The sequence below is a fragment of the Brachycentrus maculatus genome, unplaced genomic scaffold, assembly GCF_059751285.1.
Source record: "Brachycentrus maculatus isolate JH-2025_06_01 unplaced genomic scaffold, ASM5975128v1 h1tg000366l, whole genome shotgun sequence".
NCBI lineage: Eukaryota > Metazoa > Arthropoda > Insecta > Trichoptera > Brachycentridae > Brachycentrus > Brachycentrus maculatus.
In genome coordinates, this window is record NW_028281115.1 from 545,001 (window position 1) to 561,208 (window position 16,208).

At 29.6% G+C, this 16,208-nt stretch overlaps 1 protein-coding gene across 1 annotated transcript in view; it reads left to right on the plus strand.

Annotated features, from left to right (window-relative positions):
• LOC148303502 (uncharacterized) overlaps window positions 1–15,831 on the plus strand; it is a 58,932-nt gene extending 43,101 nt beyond the window's left edge. Inside the window, exons 5-7 of the mRNA XM_088269855.1 lie at window positions 6,558–6,665; window positions 13,058–13,117; window positions 14,248–15,831. Of these exons, the coding sequence (XP_088125981.1) occupies window positions 6,558–6,665; window positions 13,058–13,117; window positions 14,248–14,334 (255 nt within the window). The 3' untranslated portion in view covers window positions 14,335–15,831. The remainder of the gene's footprint in view (window positions 1–6,557; window positions 6,666–13,057; window positions 13,118–14,247) is intronic.
• The last annotated feature ends 377 nt before the right edge of the window (window positions 15,832–16,208 follow it).

The window sequence follows — 16,208 nt, forward strand, 5'->3', positions numbered from 1 at the left end:
CGCTTTGTAAAACATACATAAATTCGGCTTGATCGTTCCAACGTATGTATAAATGTGCCCTATGGCTCTTATACATTGGACCTGAATGGACAGTAAATCGTATGGCGAATCGTTAGGACATTCAATCGGATTGATTTAGATTTTAATAAATGCCAATTTTTTTAAACAATTAAATTATAAATCTAATTATGCGATATAGTAACCATTGAAATAGTGAAATGGTGATTATATACGAGTAAATTAACCAATCCGTTTTGTCCGCCTCCGTAGTGTAATGGTCAACACGCTCGGCTACCGTTCTGGAGGTCCCGGGTTCGATTACCAAGGTTGGTAAAATAAATATAAGTGATTTTTTTCACTGTCATATTTATTCAATATTACCCTGGACTGGTACCTGAAGCGGAGGGCTGATCACCTTTCCTTCATGTGTAAACAATCAAGATAACACTGCGTTTATATGACGCAGTGCCCTATGCACCATTGGGGTATAAGGGGCGGATAAGGGTTTTTATTATTATTAAATTAACCAACTCGACATTTTTGACATATCGACATAGATGAAAAAGAATATGATAGTCTAGACATTTTAACAGGGCTTACGACAGTCATATGTAGGCTTGGTTAAGTTATCATTTTTCACACGTGTTACATTCACCAATTCTACCCATGATTGATAACTACTCAAATTTTAGAACTAAAACTAAAAAAACATCACGCCGCTTCACCGCAGGGATAGGCAGAGAGAATCGAAAGCCACACCACTCTGTCTTTGCAAATACTCTTCTACATTCATGCATCTCCTCATACATACCCGACGATTATTATGACTCCTGACCCGGCCGCTTTCAAGTATTTGACATACCTGATTGTGCCAGGTTTTTCTGGGTCTTCCTCTGCTTCTTTTTCCAACTACATTCGCCTCATAAATTTGTTTAACCGTTCTTTCCTCACTCATACGTTCCACATGTCCAAACCATCTCAACACACCTTTCTTAATTTTATCGATAATACTTATCTCAGCCTTGCATTCTTTCCTTATTTCAATTTTAGAAGTCTTACATACCATATATTGAACTCGTGACACAGTTTATATGAGTTTATACCATCTTAATAAGAATAGGGAAAGCTTTTATTAAGCAGACTCTTTCTTTTGTTTTGTATGCTAGGTCCGAATCTTGGATTTAATTCACATTTTTGAGACCCGCCTGAAAACATGATTTGAATTTTTTATGTACATAATTTGACCAGTTATTTTATTTATAATATTTTGAGATTGTTTAAAAACTGAAAATAGTTTCAAGACGAAAAACCTAAACATGACGAATTTCACATATCGTCGATGCTGACGTGACTGTCATGATGCGACATCGTGATGGCAGCAATCGAAAACATGCTTTTCAAATGAAGTTCCTCAGCAAGGCATATCCTCTTCGCATTAGGATTTGACATAAAATGTTCACTGTAACAAGTAATATACATAATTTCTTGAATGTTTTTCGCAGATTCTTCGTGATACATTTTTTAAACTTTATATAATAAAAAACTTAGTTTTAACCACTTTTTATTGGTACACTTTTTCCAACCGATTTCGACAAGAACCTTGTCATCATCAGGGTTTATGTACTTATTCTAAAACATTGAAATGCTCATAGCTCATTAGTAGCTCACTTGTTGTCGTCCGGAGTGCACGTATTCAATGCTCAATAAAGCAACATTTAGGAGTTTTTTCCCGTTTTTTAAATCACATATTTTCAAATCACATTTTTATATGGTGTACGAAGTGCGTGGAAGTTTTTGGCATCGTAAGGGAAGGGTTATTGACTAAAACCTAACTATGAGTATTTCAATGTTTTAGAATCAGTACATAAACCCTGATGATGACAAGGTTCTTGTCAAAACCGGTTGGAAAAAGTTTACCAATAAAAAGTGGTTAAAACAAAATTGTTTTATTTCATAAAATATACGTAATATTTATTTAGAAAATATTCATGAAAAATATAAAAAAATAAAGTTAGAATATAAATAAAATTGTCTGAAACCATAAAAAATTAAACGGTACTTTGTATTTTGGAGAAAACAGTTTTGCGTTTCGTTTTTCATCTTCTCAATAAATCAAAAGGCAATAAAATTTTCATGTTAATCTCCGCTGTTTTATGAATAATTCCAGGTTTAATCCATTTTATTACCATTTGTAATTTGAACCCGTTTTCAGACCATCAGTTAATTAGATTTTATGACTTTTTACTTTTATGACAGTTATTTTTCTCTACAAAAATAATATTGCTACTGATATACATATATAACAAATATTATTGTAAGCAAACTCATAATCCTTCGTTAAATCTTCTTAATAAATTACGTCTTACAAAAATATAATTTAATTGAGAAGCATTTTGAAATAAAATATTTGCGTATCTTTGTGAACACACTCGTTATGATAACATCAAATAATATTCTAATTTTGGTTTATCGTATATCGCTCACTCCTTTCAAGAACGCCACAAATAAAAATAAAAAAAAAATCAGGAGAACGTTTTTAAAGTTTAAAAATATAATACAACGTTAAAAAAAATATATCAAGCCACTTTTTGAACTTTTTATTATGCAACAGATCTTTTAAGGTAAAACCTGAAAGTTTTTACTCCATTTGAAAAATATTTAGTGTATTTAAAAAAATAATATTACAATAACTTTTCTTCAAAATGCAAAATCATCACTTTCTGCCCTGTAGCGGGTAAATATTAAGTTAAAAATATGCCGCTTTTGCTGGGATAAAGTACATTTTCTGGGCATCGAAAATTGTTGATTTTTTATTTATGACGTTCTTGAAAGGAGTGAGCGATATCATTAAATATTCATTAATAATAATGGAAATGTTCGTCTCGTTCTTTGAAATCTGTGATAGATATTTGTACGCGTGTCAGGTTACAACGATTTAAAAAATATTTTTTCCCGCAATGGCAGCGCCATGTATTAATCATGACAGAAATACATACATATTAATCATCGCCCATGACGACCAGCGTGCTTTTTGACAGCTATGATTACATTCATATATTCAATGTTTTCAATGGCATTGATGTATAAAAGATATTGATTATTTTTATTACTTCACATTGTGAAATTCGAAATATGAGAAAAATGTGCTATTTTTTTTCTTTTTATTTAATCAAACTGAGCCACAAAACACATTCTCGGGTACTGTTAGTATTTTAAAAATATTTCTGAAACCATTTCTCGTTCGGGAAATTGCGATATTCAAAATACTAATAATATCATTTAAAATATACAATACATATTTAAGTATAATGCGTCCATTAATTGATCGGTATACGAATCAAGTAGTTAGGATGTTAGGACATAAATTTGTTAAGTAATCAATGGATTCCGGAATACAACGTATTATTATTTACGCCCCATATTTTCTTATTACCAGTAGAACATAAACTTATCGATACCATAATAAAGCTTGCCCGATGTACGAAGTTTCCAGGCTCACGTTAATGATAGAGGGGTGTTTTTACCACCTTATTTACGACTCTAGGCTCTTGGTAACAGTATGAGAATGACAATGGTATTTATAGGGAGGTCGTATTAGCAGGGTGCGGGTAGCTCGACTATTTACACTGAACGTATTAATTTCAAAGTTAAGAAATGGGGCAAATTAGCAAGTTGCGAGATTGTACTTAACAAGCTAGTTCGGTTAGCTATGAACTAATGAGTTACACTGAACTTCTTGAAGCAATTAACCATACGCGAATAACTTATGGAGAATAGTTTTCATGGAATAACTATTCTTTTTTCTCATTTCTTATCGCTATCCGCACCAAATGGCGCATAGGATACTCCATCAATATCCTGTCAATATTTTTAATTTATTAGATAAAAAGCCCTTTTAAAGTTGCTGAACGACAGTAAAAAAAAAGTAAGGTTGGGTCAAGTATACATACGTATTAGTACCTACAACAAGTCAGGTATCACCCAAAATTGGGTGCTTTGCCAATAAATTAATAAATAGTACCTACAAATGCAAATTTATATTTTTAATAGAAAATTAAAAAGGAATAGATATTCATCATTGATCACAACGTTGAATATCTAATAGAGGTGATTTTGAAATGCGACTTCTGGAAAGGAAATCGCAAAAACTTTTTAAAGTTTTTTTTTCCAAAATTATAAATTAGCTTTTGATTAAAACATTTGAATATTTCATGTTATTTCGTCGAAACGATCTTATTCCTGAATTCATTAAAAAGTTCAAAAACAAAATTTGTCCAATTCAGATCTCACCTGCGTATGTAAGAAATATATTAAAAGGTTTTGTTTATTTATTTACTCGTATTTCCCACGTCAACAGTTTTTGTTGTAGAAAAAACTATGTATCTGAACTCTTTTCAAGAACGTCATAAATAAAATAAAACTTAATATTTCAGGAGAACGTTTTTAAAGTTTAAGAATAAAATGCAATGTATTAAATATAAATTTCAAGCCACTTATTGAACTTTTTACTGTACAACAGATCTTTTAAGGTAAAATCTAAAGGTTTTTTAGCCATTTGAAAAATATTAGGTATATTTAAAAAAATATATTGTAAAATATAGAGAACTGGGTGATTTAACACTATTCTTATCATTCATCATTCACTTTACATTCATTATTCTGGACTCTTGGCATTTCGGTGTTTTTATTAAATTTAATATAAGCAAAAAGAGATTATAAGTTGAGTGGGAAGAGCTCAAAAATATAAAAAAAATTAATTATTTTGTTTAACGTAAAAAATTACACATTTATTTGAGGAATGAATGGAAAGTTTTTATTTGACTTTTTTATTTAAAATTTAGCGAATATCTCTTATTTGAAATAAAAGGTTAAAATATATCGTTTGGTATTTCGTCGATTAACTTTGATTTACTCGTTTAAAGGATTTATATCTAATTTCACTAATTCAACGTTATGGTAGATTTCAGCGCTTTTCATAAGAAAATAGTCATTGCGATCAGCTAAAACCAGCCCAGTATTTTGGACAAAGCTTTAAGATTTATTTTATGGGACATTTCACCCCTATACGCCCACTAGAAAAATGCGATATAACAATATTTATTACTTAATTTCACGAAAGGGAACGCGGGATACCAATTTACTATCACAAAAACACCCTTATAAATTTACAAAGTAAAAGGTTTTTCTAGGATTTACGGTAATTCATGCACTTGCAAATTTCATTTTTAGAAAAAAAATTGCCAAATAAATGTTAAGCACTACTACATACTAGAAGAAAATATAAGTATAATAAATCTCAACGTTATTAGGTTGACAAGAATATCCAAAGCTAGAAATATATTATATTCGTAAAAGCGGTTTCACTATCTAACGGTGAAACCGCTTTAATATTTCTACGTAATACGTGTACGTAAAATATTTTTTATAATACTTATTTACAATTTATACAAATAGTAACAATTAATCTAACATTATATATATAATAACAATTAATATTTTGTATATTTTAAAGTTAATGCAAGTGAGTAATACTGCTGCCCATTTTGAGAAACAAACTCTGTTTATTAACTAAGTAATGAAAGGGAAATAGAAAATCTAATTCTACAAAAAATGCACGCTTTTTTATAAATGTTGCAAAAACCCATGTGTTGTGCAACAGCTCATGCCTAGATGCCCAACAACCCTTGATGTTGAGTAACCAGCGCATCGAAAGGGTCGAGAGTTTCAAGTACTTGGGAGTGTACGCGACTGGAAATGGCAGCCTTCAAAAGGAACTGGGAGTGCGATTAGGACTCGCAGGGTCCGCATTTAACAGTATGAAGGCTGTCTGGAGATCGGATTTATACTCGGTGAAGACCAAATGCCGCCTATACAATGCCTGCATTGCTCCTGTTCTCTTATACGGCTGTGAAACATGGCACCTTACAAGGGCCCAGAGCAGCCGTGTACTAAGCTTTGAGAACAGGTGTTTGCGGAGAATTTTAGGCGTGCGGTGGTTTGACTTTGTGAGGAATGAAGAGATAAAGCGTAGGAAGCAGCAAATCTTGGTCACAACTGTCGTCAAGAAAAGGCGATTCAGTTGGCTTGGCCATGTACTCCGCATGCCTCCTGAGAGCCTTAATCAAGCTTGCCTCTTTTACAAGGCATAGGTTCGCGCCGCCCAGGACGACCACTGCTGACAATTCGTCGGCAGTTCTCGTCAGAACTTCGGGACGCGGATCTGACTTGGGAGGATGCAAGGGAGCTGGCAGCCGACAGAAAAGCCTGGAGACAGTTTGTGGACTCTATATGCTCCACCTAGGGAGCGGATATGGTTTATTATTTATTATTATTCAATAGATCATTAAAATGATCATACTCATTATTTTTACCCTTATTTCTTTGTTATAAAATACAGTGAATTTTGTAAAATTATAATCAATATTTGAATGACAAAAAAAAACTATTTTGTACGTTAAAATATACAATACTATGTAAACTGAAAGGGCCATAATTATTTCAATAAAGTAAAAATATTTCTTATTTTATAAAAACGTATCTTTGTTACTTTGTTTCAGGAAAATTTGTCCCTTGTAGTACCGTGGATTATAGGCTGTATAACATTTATGTCACTGGAGGCTATGGCTATGGTGTACTCAAATGTTCTGAGAGATCATGTTAATAGGGTAAGTTACTCTTTTTACATTCAATATTCACATAATTACGTGCAAATATACAATGCAAGTTTAAATTATTATGATAAATAAATTAATATATGTACATTTTATGTTTTATATAGGACTACAGATTCTAATGTAATTTATTTTTATATACATACTTGTATTAAACAAAGGAAAAGAGTTTTTTTTTACAAAAGTAACAAAATAACTGCGTTCGGCCTGGATTTGAAACTGTGTCCCCTGATATTGAGTCAAGTATTTCTATAACTAAGCTATGCAGGCACTTATATGATATGTAAACCCGAAGATCAAAAAGTTTTAAGAGATAATATCATAATAGGCGCAAGAGGTTGTTTCTTTATTTTCACGATAGGCCAAGTGACTTGATTGAAAAAGTTTCATCAATTAAAATTGCTATAAATACTGTGTTTGTTAAGAGGCCTCTCTGCCTCCTATGGAACACTTAAACTGAAATATTTCGTACAATGTCACATCAAAATGTAATATAACTGTTTTTGACCGCTAGTTATAGCAGTTATCTTATTTTTTATTCAGTTTTTTAACGTTTCAAAAAATGTTTTAGTTTTCAGATTTTTAACGTTTTAATGAAGTTTGTTTATATACCTACAAAATAAAATTATTTGATCTTATTCTGATAACATTTTCATTTCAGGTGCTATTTAAAAGGTTTTTGAAATTTTCAATTTGGCAACCCCTTTCAAAAGAATTCAATTACCATCAAAATCCAAAAGATTTGATTAACGAGTTAGTTACTTTATTTGACTTTATAGGCACTACTTTATAAAGATGAATCGGATATTATCAGATTTCAAAAATAATGAAAATCATGGTTTGGACATGATCAAGGGATTTTTTCCTATCAATTTAATAAGAAATATTTTTAAACGATATTTTAAAATGTGTTAATAAATTTCAGTTGATGATTTCAAAATAACAAGATCTTTTAATATTTGAGAGTTACCGTTTTAAGTTTATTGAATATTTATATACTCGTAAATGAAGTCATATCCTTGGAGAACCACTACTAGACTCCGAGAAGGTGAAACTATTACCACCAAGACAGGTCGTGAGTTACATGACTCATGTAGGTCTTGAGAGTGAGCTATGATACAGAGGGTGGTCGCAATATATCAAATATAATCGCAGTGACAAAAGGGATGCATTATCCCTTGACCTCATATTTTTAAAAATAAAAATAAAAATTGAATATATCCAACGTATTTTTGCGATTCTTATTACCACTCGTAAATGAGTAAAGGCTTTATAAAAATAATATGAAAAGAATTATGCCAAAAAAGCAGTATCCAAATCTAGTTTGTGTCGGATTGTGGTCCCGTAGTTAGTGTCGCGGACTCTTAAGTCATAGTTTCTCGGTTCGAACCCACTCTACCATTATTTGATACCTATTTTTAATAATCAGCCGCTTAGGTCACAGAAATAGTATGCAATTGAAATATTTGTGAAAAAAAATAAAAACATAAATATTTATCTTTTTAAAATATAAAAGTTTTTTTGTAAAATTTGCAGTTTTTAAAATAAGAAAATTCAAAAAAGCGGTACGTTGGAGTCATTGGATGGTTTGAAAAATGACGGCACAGTCGTTACCTCTCTCCTTTTGCGCGTTTCACATTCCGCCCCAACGCCCTGTGTTGAGACTAAGAATTGAGAGACAGTTAGGTCCTCCCACAAAAGCGGGTGCTTACGTACTAATATGCAAGATTGTTTGGTGTGTTTAGTGAATAAAACGCAACGACTGATTTGTCATGAATTTTGTAGTGGGCGAAAATTTTCTTTTGTAGGTAATTTGCAGTATTCGTATTTTGGACGTGTTAACAAATATACAAGCAACATCTTATTTTTGTTTTTTTTTTTGTTTTAGATTCCGTTATTCTTAAGATATCTCATAAAATCAAGTAGTTTTTTAAATGTTTTATTAAATATATGGATTACAATACCATAATATTTAAAAAAATCGGTGATAAATTATAAAATTAAACCTATTGATGACTTTGGGTTGTATTTGTGTAAAATTACAAAAAAAATGTAGTAAAATATGTAAAACGAAATTAAGAAGAAAGTAAACGATTTGAAAAAAATTTTGATTAATATCAAAGAGGGGGAAAAATATTTTCATATCCCCCACTCCTTAAAATATTAATTTCGACAACTCTAACCACTTTTTAAGCTGTTTATTTAAAGTAATCAAAACCTTTAATTTAAAAATCCATTATAAAATAAATAGTTTGTATTTCAATTACCGTTAGTATTTTAAATTATCGAAACCTTTTTTGAACGAAAAGATATCAAATTCTGTAAATTATATAAAGCAACTTTTTTTCTTTAAAACTAAATGTGTATTATTAAAACCAATATGATATGATATCGTTAACCACTCTTACCCAAATTTTGTAAAAATTTCTTGTGGAAATGTCGTTAGTAATGATAATACTTACGATAATAACTAGCCTGTTCACAGAACTACTGCGCGTACCGTGACATGAATGATTGGAAGAATGCAGTCTCATAATTTCTGTCTTACTTCCAGACTGTGTGGCGCAGTAGTTAGAGTAAAAAAATCCAATGTCTCGAGTAAGCATAAATAACGCACGATACTACGGACCCTTCGACATTAGATCAGGTATCAATGGATTTGACGATTAACTCACTAAAATAACTCACTAAACAAACTAACATTACTAATAAAACTAACCCCACTAACAGGAATACTAACACTTGAAAGACAAATGTAAAAAGTGTAAATAAAAAATAACACGACACTGATGCTATAACACCCAAGATGGGTGAAAAGCCATTAAAAAGAAGAAGAAGAAGGATTTTACCATAGATCGCGTACATATTTATCGAAAAAATAAATTAAAGACCACTCGTTATGAATATTTTAAAACAAGAAATACCGAAATACTTACTTTAAACATTACCAAAAATATAATTCAAATTGATTGAATGATTACCAAGTTATCTAGTGAAATGTTTTATAAGGATTTCAAATCTTCCCCTGGTCAAGTTAGGCTAATTTATAACTTGACAAATATATTTTTAATTTTTTCATATAGGTTTATGTATTTTTTTTACGATAAAAAAAATTAATTGGCGTAGGCGACGAACTGTAATATTCTTAAAGAATCATAAAAATATTTGCTACTTTAAAGTAAGTTTCTTGATAAAAATATATGGCATTAACCCCGCCATAATCCAATAAAGCAGAATGATAAAAAAAATAGCTGACATTTTTTTATTAAAAACTCCGAGAACATAAAAATATTACGAAATATATTGAACACGTATTCAACCGTTTTGGTGAATTTTCTTAAGTTTAAAACAACACCAAGTATAATTTTGATAAAATATAACTTTACTACGTTTAGTAACCTCACATTGTATTTTTATGAAGAAGTAAATTAAACCAAAAACCACTTACGTTTTTTAATTTATCAGTTTGTTCTCGTTATTAACTCAACAACATAAGATATTTTGACTTATAAAAAACAATGCTTTTTTTCTTAATAAGTTTTTGCCATTAAGATTTTGTACGTAAGTTTTTACTTTAATACTTTTAAAAAATACGTCGCCTATAATATTCTGATTAATTTTTATTCCTTTTTTCAGATTAAGACATTAAATATTTACGTTACGTAACTTAAAAAACTTAGTTAGACCTTTCTTTTCGGATTCTATTTTTTGCATTTTTTTCTGAGTGAAACTTTAATTAAAACAAGCTCCTTAACTCCTCACCTGATTTTTCTTAAAAATTTTCGTAAAAATTTGCAGTTCATTTAATACATAATTTTATAAATTTTAGTTTATTCGCATAACATTTGTTTTCATTGATACTTATAGACAAGCGGTATCTGCCCTCTAATAATAATAAACTTTCACTAGTATCACTAGTCTGTTTATAGTTGAGTGGAAGACATGCTTCTCAGAAGTATACCCGCCAATGTATATATATATTTTACGAGAAGTTTTGAATAAACAAATAAATATATGCCTTACTTTGAAATCTTTACTAGACCTTTCCTTTCGGATTTAAAATTTTTGTAATTTTTTTGTTTGATTTAAACATCAAATGTTTGCGTAACTTTGAAATATTTACTAGACCTTTCATCGACTTCATTAGACTATTCATCGTTAAAATCTTCGCCATACCCTTTTTCGGCTATAAAGTTTTTAATAAGAGATGCTATTTGATCAAATTCCGATATCGTGATTAGCAATGATTGGACGCCATTCAAATAATCCAGGTACCTGGCTTAGTATGGGATCAAAGGAGTATTTTGTTTCCACAAATAAAATATTTGTTTGTAGTTCGAAATCACTTCACTGCTAAATTTATTATGTCAGCATCTCTCATCGAAATTTTCCTGTCCACTCTTTAAAGAAAATTTTTACTGAAAAAATAGAAACATTTATCATTTTACATTGGCAATTTAATATTCGTATTTTTTTTATTTTATTTGTATAACCCTTGAAAAACAAATCCCATCATTCTGTATAGATTTACCTTAAGATAATATTACTATTGTGTACAATGTAGCTTTATATCAAGTAAACATTATTTTTGAGATACTATATAACATCAACAATTTGAAATGATATGTAAATATAAAGAAATATATTTACATTTTTTCAGTATATTATTATTCAATGGCTACTTGATTTCGAATTTATTATTTTATTTCTGTAAGAAAAACCGATTGTTAAGTATCTCTTTTCTATTGTAAACTTTCTCTTTTTGAAGTCAATAATTATTAACAATTTTCTTTGTTTACCTTCAGAGTAAAATATATAAATGATTTTCGAATACCTATCAATCTCAAAATTATTTGACATTTAAAATAATTATTTTTGAAGCAACTCCTGTTTATGAAATATTTTAATGAAATAACAATATTTTTCGTTAATTAATCGATCAATCAAATTTATTGCGAATGAAATGGACTGCGCTCGGTATTGTTAGTATTACTTATATGTAAATTTAATATTTGGATATGTGGTATGAAAAAGGTTTAAACTTAAATTTCAGACTACGTAAAGATCGAAAAAAAGGGATTTTAAAATTAATTCCATCATTATTATGTGATCCTGGGTCACCTTTGAAAATATATACTGAAGGAAACAATTTTTTATAAATATAAAAATTATCAAATAAATAAAAACATCCTGATCAGATTTTATTAATTTATTAATTTATACATTTATTAATTAACAAAATTTATTAATTTTATAGTGGGTTGAATATTAAAATACATTTTTTTATAAACATTAACAATTCTTGTCTTGAGCGATAACACTTTACCTGCTTAATTTTTTCTGGCTTACGTTAGCTAGGTTGCAACTTGAGCTTCGTTTTATCTGCCAGTTTATGCAATTTTTCAAAACTATTGTATACTCGATAGTAATTCGATTATACTCTTCGATTGATTCATTTGTTTGAAATATGATTAACACCGAAAAATTTACCCAATTTCCTTTTTGATTTGCCGTTATTTAAACAATATATTTAAATGTACTTAACACGTTGTTCCGGCGTTAGATTACTCTTTGATAAATTGATAAATAAACTCACAAATGACAGCCTAATCAAAATGGCGGCCCAACAAAATTGACCTGTTCTTGAAACTTTAGCGTCAAGAGACCCGCGGGCAAGAGTTGCCCCATTCTATTAATTTTAAGGGTTTAATTGATTCTTAGACCTAAATAACTTATCTTAATGATAAGTTTAAATTCATCAAGGATATACGAGGTGCTCGTAAAGCTTTAATATTTGGCTTTTTTTCACATCGCCTACTTTTTTTTATACTCTTAATTATTTCGGAAATCAAAAGCAAGATGTGCATAACCGTAAAATAAGTATGAAATGATTGTCTACTACGTTCATTTCAAAGAATTTTTCTCTGATTACTCTTTATGGGTCCAAAAAACAAAATGGCAAAAATGCCTAGTTAGTAATATTACGGAAAATGTACGCCGAGGCGTAACATTTTTTCTTCATTTAAATGTGGTCCAAAGGTTTAGAAATACTCAACAGACGAAGAAAACCGACGAGAATAAGTATTTTACTGATGAATTGCTTTAGACAGTGGTAAGATGGATTGCTTTATATAATAAGGCTGCCAATAAGGTTTTGTTGAAAGGAGCACCTTTTTCTTGAATAGTGTCGCTTTGAATATTGATATTTTCACAAAGGCGAAGGTCACTTTTTGTATTTTTGTCAACCACGCAATTTGGCATAAACATTAAAGCCACATATTTTGGTACATACTTTCTGTATTTTTAACGAAAAAAATATCGTATCCTGCGTATGCAAATATTTTTCTTTCTGAATTATAAATCCCTTTGTCATATTTTTGTTCCAGCAATTTGATTCCCTCTGCAAAGCTGAAATGGCATTTTTCACGTCAAGAGCTGTAATAAACGTAAGTCAATTAGAGTTTTTCAATTTTAGGTTTTTTAACTACCCTGAAATTACTTGTCTAATTATAAAATTATGTGTCGTGAAATTAAACATTAATTGAAAGGGCGCTGTTGAGTAGTCGGATAAATGCTCAACTGTGAAATTACCGTCGTCAGTTCAATTACAAAATGAATTTAATTTATTTTTATTTTAATTGTATTTTGGGTTGTAATCCTCTATATCTTACCCAGAGTCTATAAAATTGAGATTGATGTATTTTAATTTTAATTTTCATACCATAATTTACTGTTTAGAGTAATTTAACTAATAACTATACGTATTTATTTACTGTATTATAAAATTTGGTCTTTTTCAAAAACATGAACCTTCCGATTTTTTATTACCAATTTTTTTAAATAATTATTTTGTTTGGACACTAGATTTTAACCCCTACACGTGGTATGTCGATAGAGTATAACCAAAAATAAGTACATATAAACACATCTTCAAAAAATATAAAGCATGTATGTATGTTTAATAATAGGCAGAAATATGAACGTTAGACAAGTGTATAAAGCGATTACTTAAGCCAGCCAAAAGCCAGGTTGTACGCCTTGAGATGGTCAAACTTCTATCTTCTTCCATGTAAAAACGACAGATGGCTCAAGTTAAAATACCTACAAAACAAGTTTTTGTCCACTTATCTCTTTCCAAATCACATTTATTCAATTGTTTTTCTTTCATTTAATTGGTTTACACTTTTCACTTAATAGTCAACAGTAGTGACCATATAAAATAGAAATAATATTACACAATCGATACATATAGTAAAATTTGGTATATTTCATATTTTTGCTAATAAATGAACAAATTAAATAGTTAAAAAGTCATAGGCCAAAGACCTTGATTAGTGTAATTGAAAAATATTTTTTTTATGAAATTTAAGTTTTTCTAACTAACTAACTAACCATCGCCGCAGGGGTAGGCAGAGAGAATCGAATGCCACACCACTCTGTCTTTGCAAATATTCTTCGCCTCTTCTTTATTCATTCATCTCCTCATATGTACCCGATGATTATTACGACTCCTGATATAATTTAAATTTTTTTTTGTAGTTTTTCCCGTGTATAAATATTTACAATTTATATACAGGTCTTCGCTATGTGGGGTGTGATGCGGTTTTACTACCTCCTGCGATCTGGTGTGACGTGGAAGGGTCCCGAAGCGATAGAACTATGATATTTGCCTGTTCTGGTGGCTGATCCATCAGACATACCTCCCACAGAAGACGACTCCTTGCTCGAAGAACACGACAGTTCTACGGACGGAAGTGGACCGGAATCCGTATGATGGAATTCAAAACAAACATATGAAAATATTTCAAAAATTAGATATGCTATCGATTTGATCAAGATTTGAAATCAGATCAAGAGTGCTTTTTTATTGCATGAACGCTTTGATGGAAAGATATATAATATATTTGTATAATAAAATGTAATGAATATGGTTAAATCTTCATAGGCTGGTTTAAGTTATCACACGTACAACATTCACTCATTCTACACATGATTGACAACCACACTACTCAAATTATTGGATATTCTATAAATATATAATCTAATTTATATAATACAATACTGTTTTGAAATTGGATCATATATATCGGACACTCAAGAATTTGAGTAGTGTGGTTGTCAATGATGGGTAAATTAATGAATGTTGCACTTGTGAAAAGTAGTTAAATCTGATAAAATAAAATATTTTTAATCGTAACCTGTTATAATTTTAAAATTTACCAAGTTAATGTTGATAAAATTTATCTTTAATTTATATTTTTAATAATGTAAAATGCGTCCTAACTGATACACGTTAAAATTTCACTGAATTTAAGGATGAAAGGTTAAAGTTTCTAGATTAATTAGAAATTTTTCCCACTTTTGGAAATCTAAACACCCCTTATCAGATGAGCAATAGATAGATTTAAAAGCTACATAGAGTAAGGGATAAAGCCTTTGAATTCATTGTTTGTATTGCTAAATAGAAGATTTGGCAGTTAAACAAAGATTGGGAATTTCATTGTTTCTGTTAGCAAACGAAAACTTTGACTGATAAAAATTAAGAAAGAGATGAAGTGTGATTAATGTTTTCGTTCTGAAACTCGCAACTAAGTAAATATTTGAAAAGCACTTCAACTACAAGTTTTATATAAAAAGTTGATGGCGCTGATTTTGAACAGTAAAGGATGGATCGCTAGTAAATAGTTAGTTACTTTTTAAAAATAAAGTTTTATTTTAATAAAAATTTAAAGTACTTAATTCACAGTAAGATTCTTTTTTTAAAACCAAATAGTGTAATTCGTTGTACAGTAGATTGAGGCTATTTATACCATGGGGTAAACCATATCAAAAAAGACATGTAAGTTTGTAAAGGTATATATTTGTCTTCTCTTTAAACAGAATATTGTACCTACTACAAAAAATGTTTTAGTTAAATAAAATAAAAACTAATATATTTGTTTAAAATCGAAAATGGAATTTATGACCTGCTGTTATATTTTATGTCCACGTTTAAATGAAACATCTTTAAAATTTCATTTTACCTAAAATGTGTTTCTTATTTTTATTAAATAAATTATTTTCCAGCTAGGATAATATTCCATATTTTTTATTTTAAAAATGTAAAAAAACGCTTATCAGGTTATACAATGTGTTGTGTCTTTTTTCACGCCTACGTTTTTTTTTTAAATATTTTAACAGATGATACAAATGTGCCTAGTAGCTGCCAGAATTGGTTCTCCGGATTTGTGAAAAGACCGTAAAATTTGAAAAGCTGTCACGTTGAAGTGCAGTTACATTTGGGTTTTACATAAATTAACATTTACAAAATTCAATTCAATTCAATTCATTTAAAAAATTCAGAAAATTTCACGAAATCTACTGAAATGAATAATAAAAGATGTAAAAATATATACAAAAATATTCGTTCATACTTTTAACGAAGATTTATGTTAGGTATCAATAAATTTGTGAAAATTATTCGAATACTTATTATGTTTGTAAATGAACTTGATATATATAATAACTATGTAAAAAAACATATTAAAGTATATAATA